We start from the raw sequence: 12,500 nt of genomic DNA, 5'->3' as shown, positions 1-12,500 counted from the left end.
CAATACAGAGTCCGAGAGGGTTTGGGTCGAATCCCGCTCTCGACTTTTCTCCAACGTTTCCCTGGAAAATCAAACTGAGCGTCCAGTCGTTTGGATGAGACGATAAACCGAGGTCCCGTGTGCAGCACACTCTTGGCGCACTGAAAAACAACAACAGACTTTTGCCAGAGAACACATTCATTCGACACTGTTCTCTGGCAAAACTTTATAGACGAAATCCACTCTGACAGGCACACAAATATATGTGCATGCATACAAGGCCTGACTAAGCGTTGGGTTATGCTGCTGGTCAGGCATCCGCCCAGCAGATGTGGTGTAACACATATGGATTTGTCCGAACGCAGCGAAGCTTCCGTGAGGAACTGAATCTGAAACTGACTTGGACAACAGCATCTGCAGCAATCGCCGGCAGACGGAAGATGTCGCGACTCCTGCTACTGCTGCTGCCGCTGGCCAGTGTGACAAGGCTGACTGCAGGTAGGTGTCCTACACGCACGTGCATCCAGTTCATATCCTACATACATTTCATGTGGTACATACAGTTCACACGATGTAACAGGGTGGAGATATTGAAACCTGCCTTCTCTGAATCCACTTCCACGACAGAGCTCGACCACACTAAGTGTCGCCTAGCTGATAATCTGATAATCTGTTTTAGAAAGTGAAAATATGCAACCTGGCTGAGAGCCGCAGGGTACGGGGCGTTTTGTCTGCTTCAAGCATCAACCAAGCTGGAGCATATACGTTAAGTCAGTCAGAAATAAGGGAACACACACACACACACACACACACACACACACACATATATATATATATATATATATATATAGAGAGAGAGAGAGAGAGAGAGAGAGAGAGAGAGAGAGAGAATGATAATGAAGGGCGACATAAATTCTAGTGCACACATTCACTCGACACAAATAAAACGCGGTCCATAAATTCACAGGGTGTGAAGGATGAGAAGCAATTGTCCATCGCAGCGCTCCGGAGATATCTTTGCACTTGCACTTGTCGGTTTATTTTGGATTATATATCTCTTTTTTTTTCCGGACATTGTAAAACAAAATGAAATTCATGCCCATTAGTTCCCTTGTTACGTTCCTTGAAAAATGTGTTTTCTCTGTCTTCACCTTCTCTTTTTGTCTATTTCTCTCTGCGGTTTACGAAGATCTGTGACAAAACTTTAATAAAGGACTCATGTATGTATTTGGAAGTTGAGAGATGATTTTCCTTGACTGGCCACTGTATGTTTCTGCACCGACTGACCGGTGTGTGTTTCTGCACCACAATGACTGACCGGTGTGTGTTTCTGCACCACAATGACTGACCGGTGTGTGTTTCTGCACCACAATGACTGACCGGTGTGTGTTTCTGCACCACATTGACTGACCGGTGTGTGTTTCTGCACCACAATGACTGACCGGTGTGTGTTTCTGCACCACAATGACTGACCAGTGTTCTGTGTTTCTGCACCACAATGACTGACCGGTGTGTGTTTCTGCACCACAATGACTGACCGGTGTGTGTTTCTGCACCACAATGACTGACCAGTGTTCTGTGTTTCTGCACCACAATGACTGACCGGTGTGTGTTTCTGCACCACAATGACTGACCGGTGTGTGTTTCTGCACCACAATGACTGACCGGTGTGTGTTTCTGCACCACAATGACTGACCAGTGTTCTGTGTTTCTGCACCACAATGACTGACCGGTGTGTGTTTCTGCACCACAATGACTGACCGGTGTGTGTTTCTGCACCACATTGACTGACCGGTGTGTGTTTCTGCACCACAATGACTGACCGGTGTGTGTTTCTGCACCACAATGACTGACTGGTGTGTGTTTCTGCACCACAATGACTGACCGGTGTGTGTTTCTGCACCACAATGACTGACCGGTGCGTGTTTCTGCACCACAATGACTGACCGGTGTGTGTTTCTGCACCACAATGACTGACCGGTGCGTGTTTCTGCACCACAATGACTGACCGGTGTGTGTTTCTGCACCACATTGACTGACCGGTGCGTGTTTCTGCACCACAATGACTGACCGGTGCGTGTTTCTGCACCACAATGACTGACCGGTGTGTGTTTCTGCACCACAATGACTGACCGGTGTGTGTTTCTGCACCACATTGACTGACCGGTGTTCTGTGTTTCTGCACCACATTGACTGACCGGTGTTCTGTGTTTCTGCACCACAATGACTGACCGGTGTGTGTTTCTGCACCACAATGACTGACCGGTGCGTGTTTCTGCACCACAATGACTGACCGGTGTGTGTTTCTGCACCACATTGACTGACCGGTGTGTGTTTCTGCACCACAATGACTGACCGGTGTGTGTTTCTGCACCACAATGACTGACCGGTGTGTGTTTCTGCACCACAATGACTGACCGGTGTGTGTTTCTGCACCACAATGACTGACCGGTGTGTGTTTCTGCACCACAATGACTGACCGGTGTGTGTTTCTGCACCACAATGACTGACCGGTGTTCTGTGTTTCTGCACCACAATGACTGACAGGTGTGTGTTTCTGCACCACATTGACTGACCGGTGTGTGTTTCTGCACCACAATGACTGACCGGTGTGTGTTTCTGCACCACATTGACTGACCGGTGTGTGTTTCTGCACCACAATGACTGACCGGTGTGTGTTTCTGCACCACAATGACTGACCGGTGTGTGTTTCTGCACCACAATGACTGACCAGTGTTCTGTGTTTCTGCACCGCAATTACTGACCAGTTTTCTGTGTTTCTGCACCACAATGACTGACCAGTGTTCTGTGTTTCTGCACCACAATGTCTGACCAGTGTTCTGTGTTTCTGCACCGCAATGACTGACCAGTGTTCTGTGTTTCTGCACCACAATGACTGACCAGTGTTCTGTGTTTCTGCACCACAATGACTGACCAGTGTTCTGTGTTTCTGCACCACAATGACTGACCAGTGTTCTGTGTTTCTGCACCGCAATGACTGACCAGTGTTCTGTGTTTCTGCACCACATTGACTGACCAGTGTTCTGTGTTTCTGCACCACAATGACTGATCGGTGTGTTTCTGCACCACAATGACTGACCGGTGTGTGTTTCTGCACCACAATGACTGACCGGTGTGTGTTTCTGCACCACCATGACTGACTGGTGTGTGTTTCTGCACCACAATGACTGACCGGTGTGTGTTTCTGCACCACATTGACTGACCGGTGTGTGTTTCTGCACCACAATGACTGACCGGTGTGTGTTTCTGCACCACAATGACTGACCGGTGTGTGTTTCTGCACCACAATGACTGACCGGTGTGTGTTTCTGCACCACAATGACTGACTGGTGTGTGTTTCTGCACCACAATGACTGACTGGTGTGTGTTTCTGCACCACAATGACTGACCGGTGTGTGTTTCTGCACCACAATGACTGACTGGTGTGTGTTTCTGCACCACAATGACTGACCGGTGTGTGTTTCTGCACCACAATGACTGACCGGTGTGTGTTTCTGCACCACATTGACTGACCGGTGTGTGTTTCTGCACCACAATGACTGACCGGTGTGTGTTTCTGCACCACAATGACTGACTGGTGTGTGTTTCTGCACCACAATGACTGACTGGTGTGTGTTTCTGCACCACAATGACTGACTGGTGTGTGTTTCTGCACCACAATGACTGACCGGTGTGTGTTTCTGCACCACATTGACTGACCAGTGTTCTGTGTTTCTGCACCGCAATGACTGACCAGTGTTCTGTGTTTCTGCACCACAATGACTGACCAGTGTTCTGTGTTTCTGCACCGCAATGACTGACCAGTGTTCTGTGTTTCTGCACCACAATGACTGACCAGTGTTCTGTGTTTCTGCACCGCAATGACTGACCAGTGTTCTGTGTTTCTGCACCGCAATGACTGACCAGTGTTCTGTGTTTCTGCACCGCAATGACTGACCAGTGTACTGTGTTTCTGCACCACAATGTCTGACCATTGCACCGCTCCACTGACCTCAGGAGTCAGCCGCTGTCCAAGGAGCACCTCTACCACCTTTGCTGCCACCCACCACCACCATCCTCAAGGCTCCTCAGGTAAATTGATTGCAGCTCACCCCAAAAAACAGAGTATGGCTGCCTACATGGCGGGGTAAAAACGGTCATACACGTAAAAGCCCACTCGTGTACATACGAGTGAACGTGGGAGTTGCAGCTCACGAACGAAGAAGATTGCAGCTCATACATGACGAGAGAAGAATGAGAGGAGAGGTCATTAACGTCAAAGCTTATTGTTACGGTAAATTGCAGCTCACATATGAAGAAGAAAGAACGACAGGTCATTAAAGTCAAAACTTGGTTATTATGGTAACCCGCAGTTCATATATGAAGAGAAAAGAACGATCTGTCAATAACGTCAAAGGTTAATTATCATGGTAACGTGCAGCTCATATATGAAGAGAAAAGAATGACAGGTCATTGGCGTCAATAGCTGGTTATTACGACAGACTAAAAATTTTAGATATTATGCCTTTTGTTGGAAAATGTTCTCTGTTTCTGGATACATACAGATTTTTTTTTTTTTTCGTTCGGAATCGAAAGCTTGAACTTACTTGTATATTTCAGTGGTTTTTCACCAAAAATGATACAGGAAAGTCTTCGAATGTGATTATACTTTTCATCTGTGGTTGACATGGGGTTGAAAACAGTTCACACTATCCGCACTTAACGAACTTCTTACTTCACAGTGTGTCAGTAAGCATTTTTATTATTCACTGAAAACGGAAATTGTCATATTGCTTTGTTTATCTCCACTTCTATTCCACGCGATTGTGAAGAACACCCAGCATGGACCGTTTAATCACGCACACACACACTCTCTCTCTCTCTCTCTCTCTCTCTCTCTCTCTCTTCAAACTGATTTCTCTGTTTTCAAACAAAATACATTACCAGTAATCACTTTTCGACAAAAACAACGAAACGTAATATCATCTATGCCTTCTAGCATTGGTGATATGTTTATTAATGAGGTAGTCACTCACAACGTTCTAGGAGTAGTCCGAGCGATAGCCAGAATACCTGGTTTTGCGTCATACGTTAGGGTGGGGTTTTTGTTGTTGTTGATTTTACCTGATTTGGAGGTGCTCAACCTAAATCCGTTGGAGGCCAAGTCGTATATGTTCAGCATTTTGAGTTATTGCTTAAAAAACAAAACGGCCGCCACCAGATTCGTAAATTACTAATATAAAGGACGAATGACGCATAACTGTAATTGTTTCGTACCTAATATTTTTGTCAGTCACGAAAATGATCCAAATAATCAAAATAATTTATACTATCTGAATTTGATCATATTTTAGCATGCTTTAAAAGATTTTTGCTTTTCCAAGATGGCCGTCACTGGAAGAAAACAGCACTTTTCTTGCTCATGATTGGCATGCAATATGAAGTCAATAAATCTGGCAAAGTGAATAGAAATGTTGAAAAGAAGTCGCAAGCCTTCCTCCTTTCGGGGATTGTAGCATAAAATAATTAATGGTTGCATGTTCAGAAGGCAATCAAATATAAACACGAACAGTCGATCGTGTGGAAAGCCAGTTACTCATGCCCACTTTTCGTGTCCCAGATGTTTAGACATTTTCTTTTCTATTTCGATTGGGTTGACGAATATGCCGCTATAGGATCCCATTTCCATTTGGGAATACTTCACAAGGCTGTACTCTCATCCCAGCGTCGACCCAGCTGAGAGATACAGATGCTTTAATTGTGGTGTTGATCAGGTTGATCCTCGGTTGGGTTTTCCAGTTTGAGCACGCTCAGTTGTGGTTTGGAGCTGGCGACGGGCCGAAAAAAACACAATTCACCTGCTTCTTTCCTGCGCTTGAGAATTACCAGCGAGTGTGTGTGTGTGTGTGTGTGTGTGTGTGTGTGTGTGTGCGTGCGTGTGTGTGTGTGTTCGCTCGGGTTTCACTTCAACGTCATAAGCATACCTTTCGCCACCGGCTAGGATGTTTCTTTGCCACTGCTTACATCACAGTTTTCACCACAAAAGAAACAATGTTCGCTGAAACTAAAACTAACTTCATTACTTGTACCTACCCCACCCCACCTTCCCTCCTCCCCACACCTAAAACACCACGTTGCCTGCGTTAGTTCCGGTAACTAATGCTGCCTGCAGTATTTCGTAAGTCTCTGTGGTCTATGGAACAATTTTTAAAAAATATGTTTAAATGCAGTTTCTGTGTTTGAAGACCTGCGAATCTTGAGGACTTTATCAACGGAGTGGGGCAGGGGGCAGGCCGCCTTATATATATAAAAGAACGAACTGAACAATATCAATCATCGGATCTAATTGCCTTAGTAATTAACCATCATTGTGTTTAAAATTGAGAGACGGGGAGTGTATGCGTATGTCAGGCATCTGCTCCTTTGATGCAGATGCGATGCAGCTAAAACTCTTCCTTATTCTGTCATATTCACATTCAGTGACACTCCCCCTCCCAGCCCCTTCCCCACCTCCGACATACATGCTCTCGCACCCGTGTTTACACACACACACACACACACACACACACACACACACACACACACACACACACACACACACACACAAATACAGAATCATACACATGCATATGTATATTTGTACACATACTTATGCATTCACAAATGATCAAGCACACCTCACGCAAAGAAGTGGACCTGCCTAAACTGAACTTATTGCTGAGGGAAGAGTGAGCTTTTAGACAATAATCCAAGCATATTAACAACATAACACAGGAAATATTAGAAAAAAAACCTACTAATAGACCGCATCATTGATACAAAACTTTGACACAGATGATTTTGTTGTTGTTGTTGTTGGAGGGGGGGGGGGATGGGGGGGGGTCATGTTAATGCATGCCTATTGGAAGATCAGGTCTCGGTCTATGACTCACACTTTCACCCCATTTACAACTTCTGTCATTTGCATGGAAAACAAAGGCTTTTTAAGTGCATGCGTGCGTGTGCACACGCATGCACATGGATGCGTATGAGCGCGCGAGTGCGCGCATGTGTGTGTTGTTTGTCGTTTGAAGTTAGTATTTACCCTTGGTAGCTTGGTGTTTTGTGACAACTTGTCCTTTCTTGTATATGAATCTTTGTTGATTTTTTTTCACGTATTTTTGTTGTTGTTGTTGTTGTCTCCCAGGGCTGGGTGAAATAAAAGCATGTAGCCCACCATTGCTTATTTCATTACCCTGGTGAAATATAGTTTCGTTCACTCATTCGTTCGTTCGTTCGTTCGTTCGTTCTCTCTCTCTCGCTCACACACACACACACACACACACACACACACACACACACACACACACACACACACACACACACACACACACACACACACACTGCTTTGTGTTTCCACAGATTTCCAAAGAAGCGTTTTCCAATGCGCGCGCGCGTGCGCAAACACACACACGCGCGCGCGCGCACGCACACTTACACTCACACACACACACTCTCTCTCTCACGCACACACAGATACACACACAGACACCCCACACACGCGCGTGCACACACACACACACACACACACACACACACACACACACACACACACACACACACACACACACTGTTGCTACAGTATCCCCAGGTTTTCTATAAAGTATTTTCCAGTGGATGTGTTGTTTTGTTCTCTTGCTTTCCATGTGACACCAACACCCTCGCCAGGCGAGAATAACAACAATGGCGGCAGGAGAAGCATCTACAGGTAATGCCTGTCTGTCAGTCAGTCAGTCGGTCTGTCTGTGTTTCTGTCTGTCTGTCTGTCTGTCTGCCCCTCTCTCTCTCTCTCTCTCTCTCTCTCTCTCTCTCTCTCAGAGTCTGTTCTGTCTATCTGTCTGTCTCTCTCTCTGTACGCGATTTAGTTGTGTGTGTGTGTGTGTGTGTGTGTGTGTGTGTGTGTGTGTGTGTGTGAGTGTGTGTGTGTGTGTGTGTGTGTGTGTGTGTGTGTGTTAGTGTGTGTGTGTGTGTGTGTGTGTGTGTGTGTGTGTGTGTGTGTTAGTGTGTGTGTGTGTGTGTGTGTGTGTGTGTGTGAGTGTGTGTGTGTGTGTGTGTGTGTGTGTGTGTGTGTTAGTGTGTGTGTGTGTGTGTGTGTGTGTGTGTGTGTGTGTGTGTGTGTGTGTGTGTGTGTGTGTGTGTGTGTGTGTGTGTGTGTGTGTGCTTCTGTCCCTTTCTCTGACTGTATCTATCTCTGTTACACCCATAGACGCGTTTGTTTTCTGGGTTTTTTTTCCAAACCTTGGAGACAAACGACTGAAAAATGGATGTACTTTTAGCTAATGACAAAGTGCCAAAGTGTCGCAAATCTCTTATTAGTTTATGTTGTTTCAATTCTGTTTTTCCTTTCTGTTCCATTTTATCTGATTTGCACCATTTTGTTCTGATTAGTACCGACTATATCGCTAGAGCTTTTCAGCTAATGGCATTAAACATTTCAGTGTCACTCTCTCTCTCTCTCTCTCTCTCTCTCTCTCTCTTTGTCTCTGTCTTTTGGCTGATAGGTGAAAGATGGTATATGGAGAGCAGGCCTATATCATAACGAAGTATTTACGATCTCTTCCCACCTTCCCTTTCTCTTTTTGTCATAGATCAGGTGTTTCAGCCTTTCGGAGACAATCACCTATTCAGTGGCTTTCTTTGTCCATGTCACTGTACAGGGGTGACGGTCCAGCTTCTTTATGCTCTCTGCGACTATGCGTACAGGAATAAACACTCACCCACACAGATATGGACAGTCAGACAGCACGCTCTCTCTCTCTCTCTCTCTCTCTCTGTGTGTGTGTGTGTGTGTGTGTGTGTGTGTGTGTGTGTGAGAGAGAGAAAGAGTCTCTGTCTCTGTCTCTGTCTCTCACTCTCTTTAGAGATAAGGAAATTCTTAGTTCTTAATGTTCCTGATATATCCATAGTTGCATTGTTTTCATCATTATGTCTGAAAATGCTATGATTATTGTCTTTGATTGGAAGTACAAAATACATATATGTGAAATACTGAGCAGTAACATTACAAGCTTTCAGCTCATGCTGTGCTCAAACATAGAACATAGGATTAACTCATGAAACAGCTGGTAGGCCAGAATATTTGTGTGTGTGTGTGTGTGTGTGTGTGTGTGTGTGTGTGTGTGTGTGTGTGTGTGTGTGTGTGTGTGTTCTGTTTGCATGTTTCTCTGTGTGTGTGTGTGTGCGTGTCTGTCTGTCTGTCCGTATGTATGTGTATCCGTGGTAAATTTTAACATTGTCATTTTCTCTGGAAATACTTTGTCTGCCAATTCCAAAGTTGGATTAAGCATAGCGGGGAAGAAATATTCACAACCATACCAATCATAGGTTGTAAGTCTTCCGGATTAAGCTGTATTTCAAGATCATGAACGGTTTACTTTGTTGGGGATCTGAATCCAGAAAATCACAATTGATGTTTGGGCTTGAAGATGGCATGACCTCGTTGTTCTCAAATAAAAGAAAAATGAAATTCTGGACAGAACGCATACAGTGACATTAGCCACACCATCGATGTGTTTACCGCATATGAATGAATTAATTTAAAGTGGATACTGAATTAACTAGAATGAACATAAAGGAGAAACTGAATGTACCGGGTTGTAGTTTCTGTAAGCCTGTTGAACACGGATCTCCGCAGATCTGCGGCTACGGTGTGCATGAGGCGCTGGTAACGTCTCCTTTACTGCAGACTTTAGAGTTTCTCAAATAGTCAAGATGCACCAAAATGACATGATTTGAATGGCGTTATAACCTCGAATGCCGTAATCGATTTATCATGCTAAAAAGAAAAAAATACCATACGTTTTAATACTAATGTTTGAACTCTGTTGGTAGATATGCTTTAGCACTGTGTGTAAGTATAGTTACTTTCGACCCGAATATGCTTGGTTCGAACCTGCTAATATACCCCCTGTTCCCCTGAAGCTTTATGATATTAAATGCATAACACATCTTCACGACTTTTTTACTTGATAAAGTGTGTATCACAAGTGAGTCCTGAAGACCTTGCCTCTCTAGTTGTTTTGGTTGTTGTTGTTGTTTTCTTGTTTATTTTCTTTCTTTATTCCTGTGTTTTTCCTTGTTTCTATATAAAGTTTTAGTATTCAAATGGAGAGGTGCAAACAAGGGACTGTAGCCCTGGACCCCTTTTTACCTGCAGTGTATGTGGACGGCTGTGTACATCCAGGATGTGTCTTCATTCACACCTGAGGACTCACTCCAGCAAAAGACGAAGTCTGCTTCGTCTACTCATTTGTCATGCTAACGAGACCTATTGTCATGATCACTGATGCTAAAATAGAGCCTGTCTTCAGTCAGAGACCAAACTCAATTCACTTTACAAAACACGGGGTCATTTGCACAGCAGGTTGTCTAGCTTGGTAGAGCCGACTGAGGGATGCCTTTTGGGTGGTCATACATTCGTTTGTAGGTATTGAACAGTACTGAAATGGAAAACAAAATTAAGTCAGACTCTCGTCTCGCTGTGCACAGAGGGACTCGCGACACCTTGACATGTAACAGCACCTACCTCTACCGCCTCGCTGACGGCACGTGCAACAACTTCAACAACCCTTCCTGGGGGGCCGTGGGTCAAACCTACCTCAGGCTGTTGGCACCTGTTTACGATGATGGTATTGTTATTGTTGTTGTTGTTGTCGTCGACGTTGTCATTGTTGTTGTTGTTGCCGTTGTTGTTGTTCTTCTTCTTCTGCTTCTATCATCATCATCATTATCGTTATTGTTATTGTATTATCATTGCTATTATCATCATCATCATTATCATTGTCTTGATTATCATTATGATTGTTGTTGTTGTTGTTTTTCCTGTTGTTATTATTCGTGTTGTTTCGATCTGTTTTTGATGGTGGCTACGTTTGTGGTGTTGATGTTATCCTCTTTACTGCAAAAAAAATTATCATTATGGCTCTAATGCCATGATAGCTGCCATGTAGCAGTTGCAGGAGCAGCAATAATATCAAAAGGTGACCATATTACTTATTATGATTTTGTTTTGATGACTCTGCTGCTATGAGGCTGCTGCTGCTTTTATTGTTGATGAGTAAAAAATATAGAAAGATAGCTGGTAATAATGATGAATAGACACAGCTGTTGCTTCTGTAAGTCCTGATAAACATAAGCATACTTGCAATGCAATTATTCGGCATCTCTGATAAAGGTAATGATATAACGCGCTGATGATGATGATGACAGGTGGGAAAAACTACATTCATTGATACTAATTAGGAAACGGAGAACAATATATGCATTGATGTTGTCAGCAAAGAGGCATATTATCCCTGTCAGAATTAATGAATGTTATCACGATAAAGATACTAGTATTTTCCACAGAAGTGTTGTTCATACTGGCAGGGAAGGCAATTTATTTTACCATGACATTCGTCCAATCGATCCCAGCTAACCTCTACAGCATTCCAACGTTCCTCAGCACCAGTAAAAAGGGGGGGGGGAACTCTTTATTACCTGGTAGATTTGGTTTGATGTCTGGTTACAGTTCGTTCACAGCAAAACCCTCCAAGACCAACTTTTCCGATATTTGAAGACCAACCATTCCAGTCCTAAAAGACCAACCGACCAACTCTCAAAGACCAGTCCTCAAATACCATCCGTTCTAATCCTCAAAGACCAACCGTTTCAGCCTTCAGAAACCAACCATTCAAGTCCTCAAGGACCAACCATTCCAACCCTCACAGACCACCAAACTTAATCCTCAAAGACCAACCACGCCAACCCTCACAGACCACCAAACTTCAATCCTCAAAGACCAGCCATTCCAACCCTCACAGACCACCAAACTTCAATCCTCAAAGACCAGCCATTCCAACCCTCACAGACCACCAAACTTCAATCCTCAAAGACCAACCATGCCAGTCCTCACAGACCACCAAACTTCAATCCTCAAAGACCAACCATTCCAACCCTCACAGACCACCAAACTTCAATCCTCAAAGACCAACCATTCCAAAACCTCACAGACCACCAAACTTCAATCCTCAAAGACCAACCATGCCAACCCTCACAGACCACCAAACTTCAATCCTCAAAGACCAACCATGCCAACCCTCACAGACCACCAAACTTCAGTCCTCGAAGACCAACCATGCCAACCCTCACAGACCACCAAACTTCAATCCTCAAAGACCAACCATGCCAACCCTCACAGACCACCAAACTTCAATCCTCAAAGACCAACCATGCCAACCCTCACAGACCACCAAACTTCAGTCCTCAAAGACCAACCATTCCAATCCTCTTCATTCCTTCCATTCTCTCCACACCTCAGTCAGAAGGCAGAAATTCATCTTTTTCTGTGCGTGCGCATGCGTCTCTGTGCGTCTTTGTGTCTGTGGATATGTCGTGTTGTGTTGCGTTTTTAAATTAAAGGCTCTAGCCACGTTGTGTACAAGTCAATGGCCCTCACTCACTCTGGAAACATTCTCAGTGTCAGTCATTGTCATCGACAGAAG

General features: G+C 44.5%; 1 protein-coding gene across 1 annotated transcript in view; it reads left to right on the top strand.

The window, feature by feature from the left end:
* The first annotated feature begins 419 nt into the window (after positions 1 to 419).
* The window catches only part of LOC143294134 (chorion peroxidase-like), a 23,043-nt gene continuing 10,962 nt past the window's right edge, over positions 420 to 12,500 (top strand). The window contains exons 1-4 of the mRNA XM_076605564.1: positions 420 to 477; positions 3,997 to 4,071; positions 9,653 to 9,665; positions 10,507 to 10,646. Coding sequence (XP_076461679.1) covers positions 420 to 477; positions 3,997 to 4,071; positions 9,653 to 9,665; positions 10,507 to 10,646 — 286 coding nt within the window. The remainder of the gene's footprint in view (positions 478 to 3,996; positions 4,072 to 9,652; positions 9,666 to 10,506; positions 10,647 to 12,500) is intronic.

The sequence above is a fragment of the Babylonia areolata genome, chromosome 19, assembly GCF_041734735.1.
Source record: "Babylonia areolata isolate BAREFJ2019XMU chromosome 19, ASM4173473v1, whole genome shotgun sequence".
In the NCBI taxonomy this organism is placed as follows: Eukaryota; Metazoa; Mollusca; class Gastropoda; order Neogastropoda; family Buccinidae; genus Babylonia; species Babylonia areolata.
The sequence above is the reverse complement of the archived record's forward strand: the minus strand, read 5'-3'. Positions and strand labels throughout refer to the sequence as shown.